The 22,418-nt window shown below is 36.0% G+C and overlaps 1 protein-coding gene across 1 annotated transcript in view; it reads left to right on the top strand.

Annotated features, from left to right (window-relative positions):
* Positions 1-12,934, top strand: part of LOC136358540 (vesicular inhibitory amino acid transporter-like) — a 54,183-nt gene extending 41,249 nt beyond the window's left edge. The window contains exon 3 of the mRNA XM_066314416.1: positions 11,783-12,934. Coding sequence (XP_066170513.1) covers positions 11,783-12,934 — 1,152 coding nt within the window. The remainder of the gene's footprint in view (positions 1-11,782) is intronic.
* Positions 12,935-22,418: the final 9,484 nt, after the last annotated feature.

Below are 22,418 nucleotides of genomic sequence, written 5' to 3'. Positions count from 1 at the left end.
GTCTTATGCTTAGTTAGGTATTTTTCATATCCAGTTATTTTTCCTCACAACCTCTTGCCCACCATATTCTACTACCCCTTGTTTCTACCTCATATAGTTCACAGCCTTATGTTTTAATGTTCTGCACTTTACCTAATGGCAGTTTTTTGCCGTCTTCTTGCCTCCCCTGGTGCAGTCATGTTACCAAATTATTCATCTTATTGTTCTTCCTTTGCTCTTCTAGGATGCCCCACCAATTCACCTGACTCTACAGATGACAGAGTGACATAGGCATCCGTGATAGAGATTCCCAAACCTAAAACAAGTGCCCTACACTGTGGGAACAAGTAAACACCTGGTGATCCTTATTTCTACCTGTCTTTTCTGGAGTTACCAGCTTCCTTCCAACTCAGATAATCTGTGATTCTGTAATTAGCTTAACTTTTTGCTACGTTTAGGAAGGAAAAGTTAGGAATCCTGTTCCTAGTAAGACAGCAAGGCAGATTTGTCACATGTGTCTCTTCTGCTACTGCGTGGACTCATGCACTGAACATGTGTTTTAGACAGAGGCTGGGTGAGATAAACCCAATTCATAGTTGCTAAGAAGTGGTAATTTCCTTGGGTACCAAAGACAGGAAAGTCTACTAAAGTAGTCACTTTAGTAGCTTCAATTATGGCCACTGAGTTTTCACCTAAAATTCATTAATTACACCTTGTGAATAAATTTTGATTTTGCTAAAAATTTGAATGTAAGAAATTAAGATTATTTAGGAGAAAAAAACAGAAACTAAATGCAACTTTGAAATCAATTTATCAAATATAAAACCATTACAGACCTCAGCACCAAAATATAAAAAAGGAGAGATTCAAAAGAGCTGAGAAGTTTCCTGTGCACTATCAGAATGACTCAGGTTAAGTAAAAAAAAAAACAAAACTCTTTTTTTATAAGCAAACTTTTACAGCACATGCTTAGCTAGCTTTGTTTTAATAATGAAAGAAATGCTTTTAGTTCATTCCATACAGACAGCTTTTGTGTGTAAAAGTTAAGAATAAACCTGAGGTCCTCATCAAGGGTGAAAAATATTCAAGGTGCCTAGTTTGTATCCTCAGCTGCTATCTTTCCTGTGCAACTGCAGACTAAGGAAAAAAAAAAAAAAGAAAGAAAAAAAAAAAAAAAAAAAAAGAAAATAAAAGGAAGAAGACAAAAAATCAAACAAAACAGAAAACACAGAAAAGGAATATCAGTTATTTTGTAACTCCAGTCCTTTTCTTCATGGATCAGTAGAGGTCAAGGATCTCTATCAAAGTCTGTACAACAGAATGAGAAATACCTCTGCAAGTACTGATACTTCAAGTATTTTACATCTAGAGACCTTAAAAAGATGTTTTAAATGTGTATTTTATATGTCATATGCTTGGTTTCACAATTGATAACCATATTATTTTTTTTTCCTTTTTATTTAAACGAGATTTTACCTAACTTTGCTTTTATGATGATTACTCACAGCATGACATAAAACCCTCTCATATTTCTTTCCTGACCTTTATTTTTATTCTTTGTTATTAATTATGCATGTTTGAGAATGCTTGTGTAATCTACTTGAAATTAGGGGAATTATTCTGCTTTGTTAAACATTACGAATTACTGTAGGACAGAGACATCCCCATTATGTGGGTTCATTTGCATCCTCTACTTCATCTGTATCTGTGCATGATGAACTATCAGGCAGTAAAATCAGTTACTGTTTCTTTTATCCTATAGGTAGAAGCCTTCAGGGTTGCCACTGAAGTGGAAGTGAGGTTAAGAGAGGAAAAGCAGTAGAAATTTGTTGACTATTTGTTGACCCAGCCTAATGGTAAACCAGCATTTTTTTCTCACATAATCCAGAGGAATACAGTATGATACTCTGTATCATTTTACTGATTCCCGGAGACCCAAGGTAATCTTATACCACTATTTCGGTCTTTCGTCCAGACTATTAACTATATTCCACCGAGGCTGGGCTCTAAGACAAATTTCTCCTTTATATACTGAGCTCCAGAAGTCATTATACCTTGAGTAAGAATCCATCTAAAAATGGTAGTTAGGTCTATGCTGAAGAACAAACAGGGTAATATCAGCCATGGGAGGATTCAGTCACCTTTTATTCACAGCAAATCCTATGCCGGTTCAGAACATATAACTCAGCTTCTAGTAGATGTAACTTAGCTTCCTTTTCAGCCCTCAGAGGTGAATAAGGTTTTTTTTTTTCTCCAATGCAAAGTTCTCTGTAGTATGGTGTTGTTTTTTTCCATTTCCTTCTCAGCATTGCTTGTTAAAAGTGATGAGAACTGTGGCTTGTCCCATCCAGGCAGCATTCAAGAAAACTCCTAATGAGCCAAATGCTTTCTCACTGCCTGGGTTTGAACTTTCTATGCACTTTAATTCTTCCTTTTGTTATGCCAGTGAAAACTCAAATAAAGTTATGTGACTCCCCACTGCTTTGCTTTGCTTATAGTCTCCCAAAGCCCTGCTCTGCTTCCCCTCAAGCTCTTTTGGCCATACGTTCATGGAACTCACTTGAATGTTGCTGTACTGGATGCTTGGGTCACTTACCTGCCTCCAGGTGAAATACTGGTCAATAATGACAGAAATGAGTAAACAGCCGGGAAGTCAGTGCTGCTCACCACAATTGACTTTCAGAATAATGTTTGTTTTAGTTTTAACTACCTTACTTTTTTTGTCTCTATTTCCTCTTTGATACATAACACGTAATAAGAACCCTCATTCTATTTATGAAAGCCTTCTTTCTCCTTTGGGACCAAGCAAAATAATGTTTTCTTGAAAAGTAATTTACTTGGGAGATTTTCTTTGTGTGATTCAATTCATTCTTGCAGAGAGCTCTGGATTTATGCAAACTAACGTTTTCCATCAAACCATGAGGAATTAAGCATCAAGCATACTCTGGTTTTGGAACAAATATTTAAACCAATAGCAAAGCCTATGGGAGCAGCTGTCACATTTAATAGCAGCAATTTTTTCCCCTTATTTTCCCAGACATTTTCTTTCCTCCATTTACTTATCTTTAGGAGATTCTTTAGACTAATATGTCCACTAAAAAAAGAAAAAAATCAGTGGCTTCTGTCAGTCAGATGGACGCCTGCATTTTGCTGTGTAGACCATGCAGCCTCTTTACCTGCTTACCTTATCACAGTATCTTCTGAGCAGTCTATATTTGCCTGATCATCTACTTACGGTACCTGAAAAATTGACAGGTAAGCACTTCTAAAGTTTCTGTCAGTATATAAGGCAATTGAAGGCATTAATCACAGAATAAACACCTCAGTCACTGTCCTCTCTGCAGCTGAAACAGGCTGGCACTGGCAGAGAGAAAGAATAAGAAAAATCAGGAAAAACAAGATTTCTGAGGTCTAATTCAACCATCCCTGAAGTTAAAGGAAGATTTTTCTCTGACATTAGAGGAGATTGATCTGCTGTTAAGGTCAGACAGGCCATAGACAATATTTGAAGTTTTCCACAGAATGGCTTATAGTATTTTTGAATTCAAGCTCAGCTGAGCTGTGCACAAACTGTGAAGCAAGAGGGAAAGCAGATGAATTCTTTTCCTGACATCTGTAGAGCAGTGCCAAGAGTTTGGGTAGCCAGTCAAGGAAATGGAAGTTCTTACTGCTGAGAAGTAATAGGATATAACTGATATTGCAAATGATATTGCAAACGGGATGATCTATGCAGCTAGAATTTAAAAATAATTACATAAAGCGTGTTTACCTAAAAAGAACAGGCAAAAGAAATGAGGGTGGCACTCTATGTTAGAGAGATGATTATCTGTATTAGAGCTATTGTCTGGAAAGAAAAATTGTACTGTTCTTGGTGACTTCAGTTTTAAAGACCTGTGGTAGACATTGTATGCATTATGTAGTAAAACATCATTGAAGTTTCTAAGGATTATAGATGATAATTATCTAACACAAAAGGTATTGAACCTAGCATAAGATAATTCTCTTTTGGGTCTCATTAAATTGGATGAAGAGGAACAAATTGGAGGATCTAATTACATTAATTATGGGAAATCAGAGGACAGTAATATATCTACTTGGTACTGCAAAAGTGAATTTTTCAAACCTGGAGAAAATTATGAGAGATAATTGATTAGGAAGAATAAATACAGACAGCCCATTGGGAAACAAACTTTAAAGTTGTTTAACAAGAATTTATGAGATGTCCAGAAGCCACACATCATAATTAAGAAATAGTATACCAATAGTATACCATCCTACTTCAGGAGTGAAGTGGATGTAACAATTAAAATTTTTAAAATATATATGAATAGCAAAAGGGAGAAATAAAAGGTGGGAGTAATAATTATATGTTATGAACAGTAACAAAGAGAGGAAATAATGTATCTCCTAGTAATTAAAACAATAAGAAAGCAATTTTTAGGAATTAGGAAAAAAAGACGCTAGGTTTAGTGTAAAAATTTGAAACAAAGATAGTAATCATGGCAAAAATTAAGCATATAATGGAAGTGTATGTCTATCTATGTGACTGTGTATGCTTGTCTGAAAGTACCAGCAATAAGAGCAGAACAAAGCTAAAAGGGAAGGTATACATTAACTACTAGGGAGCAGCATATAATTGATTTCATTTAAAAGGAGAGGTAGAAAAACTCTCCTATGGATAAGTGTTAAGAGAACCAAGTAGAACACAGTATTTATAAAACATGCATAAAAGACAAAACCATTTCTGTTAAAAGTCAGGAATTTTGCCTAATACTTATAAGGGATGAGAGAAAATAATGCGGCAAAATATCTAAAACTGCATCTGTTCCAGAAGAGTATAGAAGGCAAATGTATACCAAAAGATCTGTCTGTCATCACTATCCAAGATGAACACCAGAGATATAATGAGAACTGGACTGATGGCGTTCCTTGTCCCCCTTGGTGCACACAAATGATCCTGGCCAAGTCACTGAGACACAGACACCAGAATAGGTGGATGTAAGGGTGAGAAGAATTAACTTAGAAATTTTCTAACGTAAGATCACCTTCATCTTCTCTGAGATCTCTCACTGATATTTCCAATGCTCATTTCCTACATCAGTAGATGGAGGTTCTAAGACTTCTTAATTCTGAAAAATAAATGCAGCTGTTCATAAGTAGTTCCTGGAGACAACCAGGAGGACATGCTCATAGCATAGGAAAAGAGTGTGGAATTTTGTAATTTTTCAGGATGGGCATTATGCTATTTTACATAAGACATTGAAGTCTCAGAGTATCTACACTGTGTGTGCACACTTCATTCTCGGCATGGACATCTCTGAAAGGAAATCCATCTAGCTCTCCTAATTACCTATATTAAAATAGGTGTGAATTTTAAATTGATGAACCTAATTTTTCCAAGCTTAGACTTAAACAATTAACTGTGAGATAACCACATTTAAAATGGATGTTAAAATGTATCTCAATAGAATTTTGAGGACAGAATGCCCAGTAAGTTTTCACTTGGGAGACATAACAAAAGACACATCTGACCAGGTAATATTCTTATTTAATTGCTGCTACATGTGGAATTTTCAGGAGATTGTAGATATCATCCCAATATTTTCAAAACTGTAGAAATCCTGACTAGTGAAACCTGGCAACAATGCTGATAAAAAGAATGTAATTGTTACTACAGGTTTTAATTGTTAGAGAATAAAAAGCTAGAAATATAATTAGTGTCAATCATTATGTTTCTGGAGAAAGAGTTCTTACAGTCCTTATTAAACACACTTCAAATAATTCTTTTATGACATTGTAATTTAGGCAGTGAAAGATAAATAATATATTTACACTTTTAAAAGGAATTTTGACACATTAATACACAACATGCTGATTTAAAAATTAGTGCAACCACAGAGTACCTCTTAAATGGATTAACAACTGCCTAAGTGACAGGTTCCGAAAAAGTAACTGTCAATGTGTATGTATTGTCAAAGGAATGAGTTTCTAGTAGTCTTTAGGAGGTTACCTGGTGGAATAATCAGCATCTGGCCCAGTATTATTCAATGTAGTCAGCAGTGGTTTGTAAGAAGATGCAAAATCACTGATGATCATGGTGATGACTGAGGAAGGAGGAAGACCTTGAAAGTCAACAAGTAAGTAACTTTCTTATCATGGCATGAGATTAAGGATTTTGCTCTGTTTTTAAATTTGTTACTAATAAAGTTCCTTCTCTGTAAAAATACTATAGCAACCAAGGCTTCCATCTGTTTGGGAAAATTATTTCTTTCAATTAGCAGCAAATGTTAAACAACATAATTAAATATTTTGTGGAGAAGCAGGAATCTTGATTTTTATCTTCTTTCTTTTCCAAGAAGATTCAGGTAGGACACTTTCTGGTATAGTTTCTATGTCTAACCCTTGTTCCTGCATGGAATCAGATGCAGAGTTGAGGAAAAGAGGCAGACTCAAATGAACCATTCCAGTGGAGCATCTTTCTCACCAGATGGTGAGAAAGGCAATCAGAACTAATTTGGCAGTCTGGCATATGAGCATGTGTTCTGCACGTAGGTAAACTGTCCTAAGGAATAATTTTCAGGTAAATTCTTCTTCATTTCTTAATTTATTTTTCCATATGATTAAGTCTTAAAATGAAATTATTTTCTCTATCCTTTTTTTTTTTTTTTTTTTTTTAAATCATTGCTTTTTCCTCCATTTAATTTCATTGTCTTTTGGCATGCCTCAACTCTGACCATGATTGGATCTTCTTTACTTTTTAATTACTTTTCAATTTGTTTTGTTTTGCAAAATGCCGTATTTCAGGTTAAAACAACCTATGAAACAGAATATTTTACTTGAATCTAAAAACTTCAAAACTGATTATTAAGGAATTTGGATATTTTTGTCTGAGTGCCTGTCCATGCTCACTTTTCATTTTTTTTAAACACATTTTATTTCTTGAGGAGGCACTTGCCCTGAGGTAAAGAAGTACAATATAACATAGTATCATCCTGCTGTAATAATAGGAGAAAGCCCATTTTTTTCATTCAGCACTGGTCCAGATGTCAGGTATTTTTAAATGAGCAGCCGGTCTTCCTTGTGTGGGAAACACACACATGTAGTTCAAATATTGTAGTCAAAGCATCAGGAAAGTGTTTTCATGTGCAGTTGTAATTTGGAATTCCTGTTCTCCTTGAATTTTTGCAAAACCAATTTTAAGTGGATTTGTGATTCCTGGTGACACCTTGTTATGCCTGGATGCTTCTGCTTGGGGGTGTTCTGACAAGGCAAAGAGCTGCTAGCTGATTCTGACCATTTCTTTCATGCCCTTTTTCTTCTCCTTGCTTTTTCTTCAAAGACTGGTCACCAGCTGAGCTCTCAGTCCTTTCTCCCACACTGGCCCAGCTGCCTACAGCTAAAGTCTGCTCGATGTTTGAAAAGGACCTCCACCCAGATACACTGATTGACAAAGAACAGTGCACTTCCATCCTCAGTCTAGGGAGAAAATATCCAAGTTTTTGAAACCTGTGGGACACAAGGGAAGATGCAGGCTTCTGGGCAAGTTTGGGCTCCCTTCCCACCCAGGGTGGATGGAGTGATGGTAAATAACACAACCAGTCAAGATTCTCCACAGCAGAGGATTGTTTCAAAAACTCCATCTCCTCTCTCCTCAGATGTGTGAGTGCTTTTCCCCTGTGATATTTTATTCCATAAACAGATCACCTTAAAAGATGATATTTAGAGCTAACACATTTGACTTTGCTCTAGAACAGTTGCAAATTAAACCACTCAGACTAGAACACTTCTCAGATGGAATGGTGAAACTGAGAGTTATGAGGCAATTTAGGGAACAGTTCCTTTTGCTGCTCATTTTTATCTGATGCCTCACAGCTAAGGCAGTCTGTGCCATAATTTGGACATGAGAACATAAGATCAGTAGATTCAATGAATGTACATTCTGGGGCTAGGCTGGACAAAATGTACAATGACTAATGGCACAAGAATTACCTGAGTCTCTTTTCCACTAGAAAGGAATCAGCGAAATATTGCCATACTTTATCTGCATTCTCTCTGCACTCATTTCTCATGAAAGGGGCACAAAAGGCACCTTCATCAACATCCATGAAAGGATTTCTTTATGGAGGAGGAATTTTCCATGTAAAAGTCACTTTAGAGCCACACTGCTCCAAAGTTGCTGAACAGTTGCAGGCCAGAGAACACAGACTGATGCCTGTACCTATTATATTACATTGACAGTAAAATAATTTATTAAAGATATCTCTTTTTTAGCTAAACTATTTAAACTTGATAATGTTCAGGAGATTGCCCTAACAAAAGTATTGCTTTGGAAAGGTAAGAACAGGAGAGCAGATACAAAATGCGTTTTGGAGGCTAGAAAAGTTACATTTTTTTCTTCCAGTTCTTGCGAGCATCAATAACATTTTTTGTTCTTTTGTAGAATTTTTTTATTACTATTTTTTATTTTAAATAGGAAAAGAATTTTCTATAAAGGTAGAAAAAACACTGTCTTTCACTGCAGATATAATTACTGAATTGGCATGTTCAAGTGTTCTCTTATTTCTTTTTACTAACCATGCTCTATATCCAAAAAGCTGCAGAACCAGTTGTGTCTACAATGTTTGTTTTCATTAGTAATTGAGAGCTTAAGTTTACAAACTCTGGAAAAATAGTTGTCAAAGACATTAGCTGAAAGAAAAACTTAGAGTTTCTGTAGAAGTGTTCAATTTAAAAATTCTAAACTCTAAACTTTGGGATGGACAACCACTGATACATAATTTATATATATATATACATACATATATAGGCAAAAATAATTTTTTGTTTAATAAGGTCTGAACTAACAAAATGAAAAAAAAAGAATCAACCCAAAAAACCCTGCCTCTATTATGCTGCGGTCTGTGTTAGGAACTAAATTAAATTATTTAGTATGAACAACAGCAAGGGGATGTTAGAGGTCAGAATTATGTTATGCTCTGATTAAACTAACAATTAAGCATGGAAAAGCAGGCACCTGTGGGGAGGACTGTAAGCAGCCGTGATAACATTTCTCAAAGTCTTCTGCTTTGGTTTAGGCTGGGGCTGGTTGTCCTTAACAGACTGAATTCAGCAGGGAAGAAGGTGGGTAAGGCCTGTGTTGACACTTACCTGCAGCTTAATTATACAGTGACCCTTAAGGTCAACAGATACTGTTTGAATGCCCAGTTGCAGATTAGACAGCAAAATAATAACACTGTGAGTGTGGAACAAATGAGATAAGCTTGGGTAGAAACTAAAAGAAGCTGAGATAACATCATTGTTCTTATGTTAATATGGAAGATGACTCTGTGGCTTCATTTTCTTGAATTTTTTCTTAGACTTGGCTTATTTGTGATGCTTTTAAACTCAGTCTGCTATGTAAATGTTCTCCAAAGATGGTTTTCATAGGAAAGAAACCAAATTCAGTTCTTTAGGCAGCTATCTAAATTTCCAGTCAGTAAAAGCTGTGATTAAAAATGGCATCATATCAAGAGCTACTGTTACATATGTTCTACCTGCAGCCTGGATGCAGCCAAATATCTAATCTTTTCAAGAAAATGGACTGCTTGATGGCAAAAATGATAGAGTTTTGAACAGTTATGTAAAGTTCCTGTACAAAAGAAGTGCTAATTACACTGCAAGGTAATTGGGTGATGAGACCTGTGTTAGAATGGAGACACTGAGTGGAGAGATTTGGGTGACTAAGTACCACAAACTGTGTAGTTGAACATGCCAGCTCCGAAATGAAACGACGTCCGTGGCTTGAAAAAAACCAATGCTGTAAATGAAGTCATGGAAAACAACCAAAAAATGTATCTCGTAAACGACTTTATTATTACTTCAGTAATAATAGCTGAGGTACTTCTGTTTCAACACATAAAGGCATAGACCTTTCTAATGGAAATATATTAGTGCACATATTTAATTCTTCCAGCTCTAATTCAATTGAAAGCTGAATATACCAAGAGTGAAGCCTGGTGAATTAGGCAATGCTGCTCTTTCATATAATAGGTAGTCTGTTTTCCTCATTGGCTTAGAGAAAAAAGCACCGCTCTACTTTAAGGACCTCTTTCTTTCATGGTTGATGCTCACTCCACAATCAAAAAAAATAGGCAATTTTGTAGCTAGAGGAGAAGAATACTTTTTATATATCAATGATAATTTAGTGCTTTAAAAAATGCCTGTCTTCAGAGTCCTCCTTAGGAATCAGGCTTGGTTGGGAGTACTTGAATTACTTAGAAGTGAGATTCTAGGTATAAGGCCTTCAAAGCTGAGACAGGCACCTTCCTCCTTGATGAGCTCCATCAGAGATGGGCTCCTAGACTGTCTTCACTGAATCTGTCTGACAGGCATAAAACCTGAGGGAGTTGATGGAAAACATCAAAGGCAGAAACATGTTGAAACTCTGCTTCCCCACATGGCCTCGTGATCACAGTTGTGGATGATAAAGGCTAAGATTAAGATTTATACCATTAAGCTCACCTCTTCCGCTTTGGCTCCTGAAGGTGAACAGCACTACCCACTCAGGAAGTGAGAGAAGGGTAGGTCACCCCTTCTGTGGGGAGGGGTTTCTGTTGGGCGTTCAATAGGTTTTGCAGAGAAGATAGGGTTACTCAGGTTTGGCCAGAAATAGAATCTAGGGATGTGGTCCAAATGGACTTCTGTGAGGCCAGAATAAAAAACCATGAGCAAAAATACTCAGATTTCATCATGTCATGGGTGCAGTAAGAAACACTGCAGTAAAAATTTCTGCAGAACTACTTGTATTTCTGCATAACTGTGTTTTGTTTCCTCCTTACCTTTCTTCAGTTGTCATGAATAAAAATGCCTGACCAGTCTGACTCATGTGCAATTCCTAATTTCAGGTTTGTAACATAAAAAGAGAAATGTCATAAAAGCATCTTTCTTAAATTGGATGTTTTTATTAATAACTACTCTTCAAGAGTTTTGTTGGTTTTGTGCTGATGGAAATGAAACCACACAGCACAGTAATTTGTCCCTTAATACAGAGAAGAAAGAAGGAAAAACACAAAGAAGTGTTCACAATGTTCTGTGAAAGTAAAATTCCTTCTTTATTTTACTAGATAAAACATGTAAAACAGTGTTTTCAAAAACTGCTTAGTGAAAAAATGTTTTGCATGTATTTTTAAACACCTAAATAAGTTTGCACAGTCTAGAATCTCAGCAGTCACAAAAATTACTTTATCAGTGGACATAGCAAGATCAAAGGCCGCATGAGGTGGACAGAAGCTGCAGAGGAAGCACAAGCATAGTCTGATGCACTCTAATGCCATTTTCTCTACAGAGGTCTGCTAAAAATTTTTAGAATTAAGAGAATTGACATTACTGAATCTATCTACACTGCTATTTTTAATTGGAGTAAAACTTGTACAGATAATGCTTAATTTTACTGATACTGAACCTGTTTCATTAATATGCATGTTGACTGAATAACTAACTATGAACCTTCTAAAATGTGCTTCTAATCACATCAGCATTAAATATTAACTAGAATGCTGACTCTATCATTCAGTCACATTCTCATTTTCCCAGCTTATCGTTACATGTGTGCTGATAGAAGCAGTTACTTTTGCTGGTAATTTCATTTATCATAAATAAACACATTTCTCATGGTTGTTACTTACTTAGCAGAATGGAGCAGTACTTACACCATGCAGGTAGGTGAAAGTAATTTTCAGTGGAGGACAGGTTTGGGGGTGCAACTTCTCATAAACATTTTGTCAGAAGGATTTTGCACTATCTTTTCTCTCTTTTTCCTCTTCAGGGAATATTTGTCCTAGGATTGCCATATGCTCTCCTCCACAGTGGATACAGTGGTCTACTTCTTATTGTCTTGGCTGCAGCATCATGCTGTTACACGGGCAAAATTCTAATTGCTTGCTTGTATGAAGAAAATGAAGATGGGCAACAGATAAGAGTGAGAGACACGTACGAAGATATTGCAAATGCCTGCTGCAAAAAGCTGTCTCCCAGTCTAGGTGGCATAGTTGTCAATGTGACCCAAGTAGTGGAACTGATCATGACATGTATTTTGTATCTGGTTGTTAGTGGGAACTTGCTGTCACACAGTTTTCCATATGTACCCGTAACTGAGAAAACTTGGTCTGTAATTGCATTTGTTACTCTGTTGCCTTGTATATTCATCAAAACTCTCAAAATTGTTTCCAAACTCAGCCAGCTTTGCTCTTTGGTTCATCTTGTTATCATCTTTGTAGTGATAACTTACTGTCTTACACAAATGCATCAATGGTCCTGGGCAAAATTCAGAACCTCCATTGAGTTTGAGAACTTCTTGGTATCTGTAGGGGTGATAATTTTTGGTTACACTTCACAAATATTTCTTCCCACACTTGAGGGAAATATGAAAAACCCAGGGGAATTTAGGTGTATGCTAAATTGGACTCACTTTTTTGCCTGTATCTTGAAAACAACATTTGCACTTACTGCTTTCTTGACCTGGGGTGAAAAGACAAAGGAAGTTATTACTGACAACCTGCCATCATTTCTTGAAACCCTAGTGAACTTATGTCTCTTAACCAAGGCGCTACTTTCTTACCCTTTGCCCTTTTTTGCAGCCACAGAAATTGTCTATTCTTGTATTTCTAACGACAACCATTCCAATTACAGATCTCTACTACTTGCTCTGACTGTAAGAGGCTCATTTCTCTTGTTAACTCTGCTGATGGCCATGTTCACACCACATTTTGCCCTGTTGATGGGTTTGTCAGGCAGTGTAACCGGTGCTGCTATGACTTTTCTTCTTCCTTCTCTCTTCCATTTAAAACTTCAATGGAAAAAACTCTCTTTCTTAGAGAAATGTGCAGATATCTCTGTTTTTATTTTGGGCTTCCTTTGTAGCCTAGCAGGCATAGTTTGCTCAATAAAAGGGCTGCTTGAAGTATTTGGAGGAGTGTAAAAGATTTCCTGAAAGACAAATAAGGACCAAATCTCATAAATGTTTTTTACCCTGTTAGTCAGTATATATGAGATTTTGTCACTAGGTAGAATTAAGCATATGCTTAAATGTTTGCAGATTCAAGTCTTTAACTGGAAAATTATGTATCTCTAAGCAAACTGGAAAATAGCATTCATCGCCAAAAAGTACAAAATTAGGCCTCTCTAAAACCTTGAAAAGAAATATGTTGAAGGTGCTTTAACATGAAAATAATTATAAATAATCCTATATGGTTTTAATTATACATGTCATGCACATCCTGAAATTCCTACTGCAAGTGATTTCACCAATCTAACCAGAATTCTTCATAGGGTTAGATACTGTTCAGTCTCAAAGCTATCAAAACCAGCTTACAAGATGTAAGTGAGAGATCACAGAATCACAGAATTCTATTATTAGATCTATTATTGAAAATGGATGAGATATTATTTCACCTCATTGGCAGACTGCAATTCAACATGTCAACAGAACAAATCAGTGAATTTTGGTTTTTATGTAAGACAAATTCTACTGAATTTTTTTTAAATGAATAGGCAAAAAAGAGAGTTCAGCTTAAAAAACTGAGCTTTGAACACCTGCTTTTGTCATGACTTCAAATGCGAATACAGTCAGAGTAAAAGGGACATTCTAAAGTTCGAAGTCATGGAAAAGAGAATTTTTTTTTCCTGAAATAAGCTATAGCCAGTCACTGCAGCTTTCCTGCAAGTCTAACTTCTAAGATTCAGGTCTCTGCAATGCAGCTATTCTATTGGGTGGGTTACTAGAAGTCTCTCAGGTACCACGAAAAAGTTAACACGCAGTTCACTTTCCCTCTTAGGCAGGAAATTTCTTTGATCTGTGTATTCTATCTGATTCTATTAAAAGCTCAATGGGGTAAATCAAGTTCAATAAACAGACACACAGTTAACTTCCTGTACAATTTGGTAGATCTTTAGCTTTAAAAGATATTGGCTTAATAAAAAGATCAGCATTGCAATGTATTTCACAATAGTGATAAAACATTATGACAAGAAGCAATATAATCAGAATGCTCTAATGAATACATATTATTTTGTCATACTAAATCTCTGTTATAATACATAATTAAAGTAATTATTTCAGAGAAGGAAGTGTTCATTTTGTTATGAACAATTCCACACAACCTTGTACTGCGTCATATGGAAAAGTCTTTGAACGTCACTGTAAGACTGGGTGACAAAGAGCCCAGCAGTTTCTGCTAAACTCAACTATTTTTTGCTGTGTAGTTTCTCAGCATTAATGCTTCTGTCCTGCATGAGCAACAGTTGCCTCTTAAGGCTCCTTTGCTGAATGATAAAAAATATGCAACTAAACTAAAGAGAGGAGCTGGAAAGCCTTTTATGCCACCCTGTTCCTTCCTTGTCTGATGGTGTACACCTGTCATATGTAATAGTGATGTAAAGTCTATTAAAACAGATTAATTGCATTACTACAACATTATCAAGAAAACTGGAAATAACTAGTATCTCAGAATTTTATTACTTCTTCCTACAATGGGTCAAATTCTGTGCTCAAATCCACAACAATTTGAATGACATTAAAATTTGTGCTGGAACAAATAGGAGACTTTTTATCTTTATGTAGAATGCCAAAAATGCATTGCTCTTTGAAAGAGTTGAAAGCTTATTATTACTGCTACAATATAGTCAGAAAGATAGTATTACTTGGATGATAATAATCAAAGGATTTCATTACTTTTTGTCTGGAGAAGTTTCATAGATAAACAAACACATAGGAACAGTATTTGTTCCGTTTATCCTATATAAATCTCTGAGGACAGAGGGAGGTTGTCCAAAGAGTTTTGTAAGTTTTTTCAGTTACTTTGCTTAGGAACTCTCTCTCTCTAAAAAAAAAACCAAAAAAAACCCAAACAAACAAAAAAAACAAACCCAAAAAAAACCCCCACAAAACCACCCCACCACAAACAAACAAACAAACAAACAAACACGCCAAAAAAACCCCACCAAAAAACCAAACAAAAAAACCCCGACACCTAACTCTTTTCCAATCTCCTACTTTTATTTAATATGTTTTATCTCTAACTCTGGAAAAATCTTGGGATTGCCACAGTGCATTTGCTGTTGGGGAAAGCTTGAAAACCAAGACGAGCAATGAAAACCAAGATAAGCAATTTACTTTGTGGCAGTTTCAGGAATTCCCTAGCTCATCACTGTGATTCAAAATTGGCTTGTACTTTCCTTAGCCTTTCCAAGGAGCCAATGCCTAGTTCTTTCCAGCCAAAGACAATCATTCCCCACTTAATCATGCTCCCTCTTATGTAAGATCTTTCCTACAAGGATAAATGTTTCCCACTTCATAAAATATGTCTTATTATTGTTCTTTAATAATTTATGTAATTTCTGTTAACATCAGAGAAAAAGCAAGGGCTATGGCTAACAAGTTAGTACAACCGTAAATGCACAAAAGCGAAAGTCATTCAGGTGCAAGACCTCGAGAAGTCATTTAGAAAAGGCACTAGATTAAGAGGAAAGCGTAGTTCAAGACTTTTTGTGGCCAACACTCAGCAATTTTGAAGTGTGCCATTGCTGTGGGACACAGAAGATGTATGAGCCTTCCTTTAAAGCCATGCCCAGACATCTTGATGAGAAACTGTTTTGGGGTCAAGATTAAGTGAACCTCCCAACCTGGAAAGGTAGAGATGCGTATACACACCTACAGAACAAGCCTGAATGTGGTGCTTAACACATGATAAAGACAAATATTCATGATATAAGGCTAACTCACTGGATTTCGTTTCCTAAAACACATAATTGCATATTTTTAGATACAAACTTTTTCTGAACATTTTCCAATAACAAAGTTCTATTAAAAGGATAGTTAAAACATTTGCAGCTTTCTATATTAGACATTAAAAGTATAATCTATAGAATATGTTTAGAGAATCTGGAAAGGAGGTGTTACAATAAATTATGAACCAAGAGAATCTGTATTCATGTAAGTAAGGACTACTTGGAATTTTTGTCACTAAATTTATACTACCAATCATTAGAATCACTGAAGCTAGGAAAGTAGAAGATTGACTAAATATGAGTGTATTATTTTGGCCACTCCTGGATTATGCATGGTAATATCATAGTGCTTTATCAAAATTAATTCTGAAAGCAAAAAACTGACAGTAGTGAACATGAAGAAAATGCTATCAAAAACTGTCTAAAAATGTGCTGTAATAAAGCATTTTCAAACACTTTTGCTTCATTTCTTCTGCCAGTAAAAGTATGAATAAAGGAACCTTCTTCCTTTCAGCTACAATAACACAAGCATTGCCCAAAATGCGTCTCCCATTTTGTAGGGACCACCAAACAATGTATTCCTATTTCTGACAGTAGTAATGCAGATTTAAGTCAATCAGATTACCCTAAAATGAAAATATAAGCTCAACTAAGTTATCTAAGAAACTTCAAGTGTTCATTTATGAAGGCTTTTCAAAGCTTAAATCTGAATTTAGACTGAAAAATTTCCTCTGTTGACTCAGGGGGAAGAAAAATAATTTACTTAAGTGGAAAATTGTTCTAACCCCTGTAGTCCATTAACGACACAATTTACTTTTAGACCAAAGTTTGGTCATCACTTTACTTTGTTACTGTAGTTTCTTTTCTATTTCTTTTTTTCCAGCAGTGAGATAAATATTTTTCCTGCCAATGCTGCTGAAATGTTACAGAGATGTCAGAACAGCTACTGAAAAAAATCTTGAGGGTAACACTATTTCATTAACTCTTCATCCTTGATTGCTCTCTTTATTTTTTGTGAATTCTGAACAACATTTATAAAATGCATGTCACAGTAAATGGTTACTCTGAAAAAGTGATTGTATAAAAATCGAACAAATAAGATGTCCTACAAATGCTTCATTAAGTCAAGTTACAATTTTCTGTATTTCTTTTCAGAACTACCATCTTTTAAAAACTCATAGCTGATTTCTAGAAATCATTTATCCAGTTCTTCTGCATTATTAATAATTATCTGGATGATATATTGGTCTTAGAAAATATTCATCTTCTAAAATGAATTAGAAAAAGAAATATATCTCAAAAATATTTTTATAGTACTCTGAGATGTCGTTGTCCCAAGGGTTCATACATGATATAAAATGTTGGAAAATTTATTGCGCTGTTTAGTTGGTGACAATGAATATAAAACTACACAGTTTTAAATCCACCTAAATATTTTTGTTCTCGGCATAAGTATTTGTCAAGATGTTGACACATTGAAGCTAACTGCTCTTCATTCCTCCTCAGCATCATTATCTTTATGTGATCACCCCTGACATGTATAACATATCTGTCTTCACACTGCCTCTTAGAGGGGTGGGAGTTCCAAGATCTTCATTTTACAGTTTTGAAATGACTTCTCAGAGCAGAGATGAATCCAAGAGGGAATCCTAAGGAATCTCTAGGTTAATGCTGGTTATTATACCATGCCTTTGTGGTGATCCTGACAGTCAACATTCCTTTTTTTTTTTCCTCTTATTCATCCTTCATTTTATCTCCTTAGTCAGTTTGTGCCAGGATAACATGAAGGTATACAGCACAGCAAGCAGCCCATTATGCAGCATAAATATTTAACTGAAAGCTGCCTTTCTCAGGTTATTTTTTCTTTTAAGATAGAAATATAAAATTAAATCACAAAATAATTATATATAAAGGGATGCAGCACATGGGAGAGGAATTAAAGGCAGAGTAAATGCAACACAAAAAGCAAAAAGGGAGATTATAGGAAAATGTGTTGAGAGACTGGAAGAGGAAAACTGAAGAGTGGCAAAAGTTTGAGAAGTAAAAAGGAAAAGAAACATCACAGAAATTAAAAAATTCAGAAGAGAAGGGGAAGGCAAAGCGGGACCATTTATTTAATGTATGATTTCATATAGTCTATAAACATTTTCTACGGTTTTGCACAAGCAGTAATTCAAATTATTCCAGTTAATATAAGTCAATATATTCTGTGTGTGAACAGTTTTACTTTCACTTCCCAAAACCTCTTATGAATTCAAAACATTTAAAATAAAATCATCCTCATTTGTGTGGAATTGTCTCTATGTTTACTGTTTTCTGTTACCCAAAGGAATTTGAAAACACGTTAAATAGGTAGTATTATAAACAAATTCTTTTTCTCTGTGTGTCTTTATCTATTCCTCTTCTTGACCTCTTCTATAGCAATAATTCAGAGGTATGCACTGCTTCTACGCAGTTATTGCCTTGCAGTCCCAAAACCAGAGGAAAAAAAAATCTTAAAATGCATAATAAATGTTTCACAATGACCATCACAGAGGTTCTTTTGCACTTTGGGCCAAAACCAAAGCTAATATCCCCACAGAAATCCCTGTCTGGAAATGGCTTAGATTGATTTACGTGTCTGGTAGCAAACGCCAGCGAGGTGGGAGTTGGGAAAGCTAACACTGAGAAGTCATTAGACTGTACCCTTGTTGCTCCTCAGGTGAGTCAACATGTAAAATGGCAAATTGTGCCAGCACATAAAATAAAGTATCCTTGTGAACTCCTTCTCACTCACAATGGGACCTATTTAGACAGTTCCCCCAAATCAGCAATGTGTGGGAGCAAGATCCAGCTCCCTCCAGAGAATATGTAATGGGTGAGCAGGAGATCAGGATGCAACATGATCAGGATGCTGCCTTTGGATGCAACATGACTACTGATCCAAATTCTGCCTAGATGTTTCAAAGCCAAATTGTTTCTCCTACATTGAAAGGAGTTTGACTATATGCTTTCTGTGCTAAGACAAAGTGCTAATGATGGCACAAAGAATTGTAAGAAACTAAGGATTTATTAAATTAAATTGAAAGTAACAAATTAAACTGAAAGGTATAAGGTTAATCTTAATTTCACTCTGTGCGAAAATGAACATAATTTAAATCATAGCTAAAATTTAAAGATTTCATCAAGGTTATCTTTTACCCTGATCTTCTTGCTTTGATGATCGATACAAAAAAAACTGTGTTCAATAATTAATGTTCTTGTGTCATGGGCTACCATCTACAATGGTATTTAGTCTTCCTACACAAGGCTCTTGACAGCCATAAAAAATGTTCCTACTCAGAGTGAGAAACAAAGCAAAAACAAGACAAAAAAGACAAGAAAAGTAATAATTAGCAATGAATACTGAGTGTAGCCTACCTTAGGCCAGGAGCCCAGAGAACAAGGGATGTAGAACTAAGTCAACAGGTGACCATATTGTTAGCACTTTAGTAATAATAATAATTTGCAATAATAATGTAATGAACAAAGATGGGGTGAAGGCAGAAGGATTAAAGGAGAGCACTCAGCATACATAAGCCATGCTACATCTAGCAAATTCCCAGTGCAGCTGCTTCAGGGATATTAAGCCTCCTGCAGACAGCTGCATCCCCCTGTTGCCATCTGTGGCTTGCATCTCTGGTGCTACTACTGCCGACAACTTGCACAGTTGCAAAGGCCTAACCCTCCATCAGCAGAAAATATCCACTCCCACACCTTCTTGCAGGGAGCATGGCTGCCACCTGATCCATAGGATACAAGGGCTTTCCTGAGATTTAATCAGCTGTTAATTAATCCTAGGAGTGATGGCTAGAGAGAGGAATGCCTTGCCAGCTGAGACGTCAGATGGGAACATAGGGTAGGTTATCAGTTTTATTAGACAACACTAATCTCATTGGTACAGACTTGCTAATCACACTTCAGGAGAAAGTTTTACTACGAATGGTCTGAGAGGAATTTGAAACGGGTCACATTTTAAATGTGAGTCCATGTAAAACAATCTAAATCAAAGTGGATCAACAGACTTCGAAACGACTTCCAAAGGAACGTAGTGAAACAGATCAGAAACAGATGATTTATAAACACATTTCCCCTTTCTTCTGTCTCACCCTCAGTCCCTTAGGACTCACAGTCAGAGTCTTACTGTGCCACTGTTTCCCCTTGCTATCCAGAAAAAGGCTTTCCCCTCACAATTAAGGCCCAGTGTGGTGTCTGCTCCCTGTTCTTAAATAGATCCTCTTTTCCTGCTTGTGCTCTTTGTCCCTATCTCTCTAACTTACCCATCACAAGCAACTCACCTCTGTGTATTTTCAACACTTTTTAGGACAGAAACTACTTGGTTAAACCTCTGCAGGCTGCTCTTAGCCTGACATAGCAGCCAGGGCAAGGGAAACGTAGCAGGCAGCCTTCTCTCCTAAATCTGTGGATGCTGGTTCAATGTGCTGCTTTTACGTGGTAATCCACAAACAGGTACCTAAACTCATGGACTGGCTAACATGGGTGGTCAATTGAATTTAAAAAAAAAAAAAAAAAAAGAAAAAAGAAATCCTCCCAAAGTCTTTCTAATTGTATCAGCCACACAGCTTGCTGTTGTGGGCCCAAGCACAATAGCCCAGAAATCGAAGTCATGCAAAACAAGGTACAACCAAATAAAATATATATGCTTTACTTACTGTAGGTAAACTCAATCTGAGCTTGATAGTTTATGTGTCACAGCAGTTCTGTGCATAACACATGTGAGACCATCAGGCCCTAAAATACCAATTCATATCAGTATTAAGCATTGTGCTCTCAAAATCTGTTACCCAAGCAAATAAAAATTTTAAAAATCAACATCATGGAAGTCTTATTATTAATCTTGGCATAATGCAGCCATACAGAGTGCTCCAGGCTAGAGTATATTGTATCACCTGGGTCTGAGATAGGACACAGATGTTTTCAGAGCCCTGGAGCAGCACCAAACAGGACAAGAGGATACAAATTACAGGAGTTTTGAGAGTCCTTAAGCCCACAGATCTCAAAGTGTGAAGGGCTGGATCAGAAGTCCTAAAGAAGTCTTATACTCCTAGGAGGGACAATATGAGCAGCTCTGAAGGACACTTCTTAAATAAATGTCTAATGCAAAGCATTATCCCTGCTGTTTTCCATCCAGGCTTAACTTAAAGATCCAACACCTTAATTATATCTCAAGGCTACAATATAAGATCTTGGATGCCTAACCTGTTTATGACCCGGGGAACAGAAGGATGATCTTGATTTTAAATTACACTTCCAGAAGTTGGAAATGTGTTTATTTGGCAAGACCCTCAGCAGAAGCAAATGCAACACCTTACTCGCTGTTCAGCTTTTCCTTCAATGCGGCATTTTAGCCTAAGGCCTGATTAGCATTCTTTTAGGGTGATTGGACATGGTAAGCTCCTGGAATAGCACTAAGCCAGTATAATTGGAAGAGGTCTTAGAAGAGATCCAGCTTCTTAATGACATATGGTCAAAAGGTTACTTTGGAAAACAAGAAGTCTTTCTGACTTCATTTTTCAGGTCTGCAATTTCTTCTGGACTCAACCTGGGAATGTGGTTCTGAGACTTTCTTCTAAAGGAAGAATAAAGGAAGTAAAGCGCTTGAATACTTACTTTATGTGATAGAATAGTGTAGTGGAAAACTGAAAGTAGCATCTTAATGCCTGGGGCCACTGTATTTTACTGTTTAATGTTATTAAAACTACTGATAAAAGATTTCTTTATATCAGTCGTTAACTTTGAATATATAATATATTACATATAAGAGCCACAATTTCATTTACCATTGAACTGAAATAATCCTAGAATGTATAAAATGAAGCACAGATTAAAATTGGATAAGACAAAATAGGTTAACAAAAAATAATTTTATATGTTCCTGAAAACAGATACAAGACATTGATATTGTAGGGAGAGGAAGTTGTAAATGAGGATTACTAATATTGATCACATTTAAAGGTCTGATTCAATCACAATATGGTCAGAATCTTGCTTTTATGCAAGAATGTGTATGTACAGCATCATCTATTTAGAAATTATAGACCTAAGTTATATTTATTTTGCTGAAGATTTCTCTCCCAAATTAAATAGTGGGAGCAGAGAACTCTGGAGGGAGATAGGTACAACAAATCCATAAACCAAGACAGAGGTCTTTGATAAAATATGGAGTTTCCTTGACTACAGTATAAATCATAATCTTTGAAAACCTTAGCTTTATGGAAAAATACTATTGCATTTCATTTCATATAAGAAGCCTGTAATATATCCTCCTTTAAAGCTCTTGACAAAAACAGTTGACAAAATCATCCAGGGCTGTTTTATGATGCAGCCCACTACATGAAAGGCAAAACAGAGAGCAGTCTGGTGTTTTAATTACATGCTCAAAGCAAATGCAATATCTGCAGCTTTAATAAATATTGACCCTTTAACTGAATGTGCCCTACAAACACATTAATGCCCATCTGGGAAATAATCCAATGAAATAATCCAATCATACCAAAAGAGAACGACTGTTAGATTGGCAAGTGAGGGCTCTTACACTTTGGTCAGTAGCAGGATGTTCTCTATTATCTTGTTGCCAGAGCTAATAAATTTCAATAGAATTCTTCATCTTTATAAGCAATTTGAAAATCCAACAAATA

This window comes from Sylvia atricapilla, chromosome 3, assembly GCF_009819655.1.
Source record: "Sylvia atricapilla isolate bSylAtr1 chromosome 3, bSylAtr1.pri, whole genome shotgun sequence".
NCBI lineage: Eukaryota > Metazoa > Chordata > Aves > Passeriformes > Sylviidae > Sylvia > Sylvia atricapilla.
The sequence above is the reverse complement of the archived record's forward strand: the minus strand, read 5'-3'. Positions and strand labels throughout refer to the sequence as shown.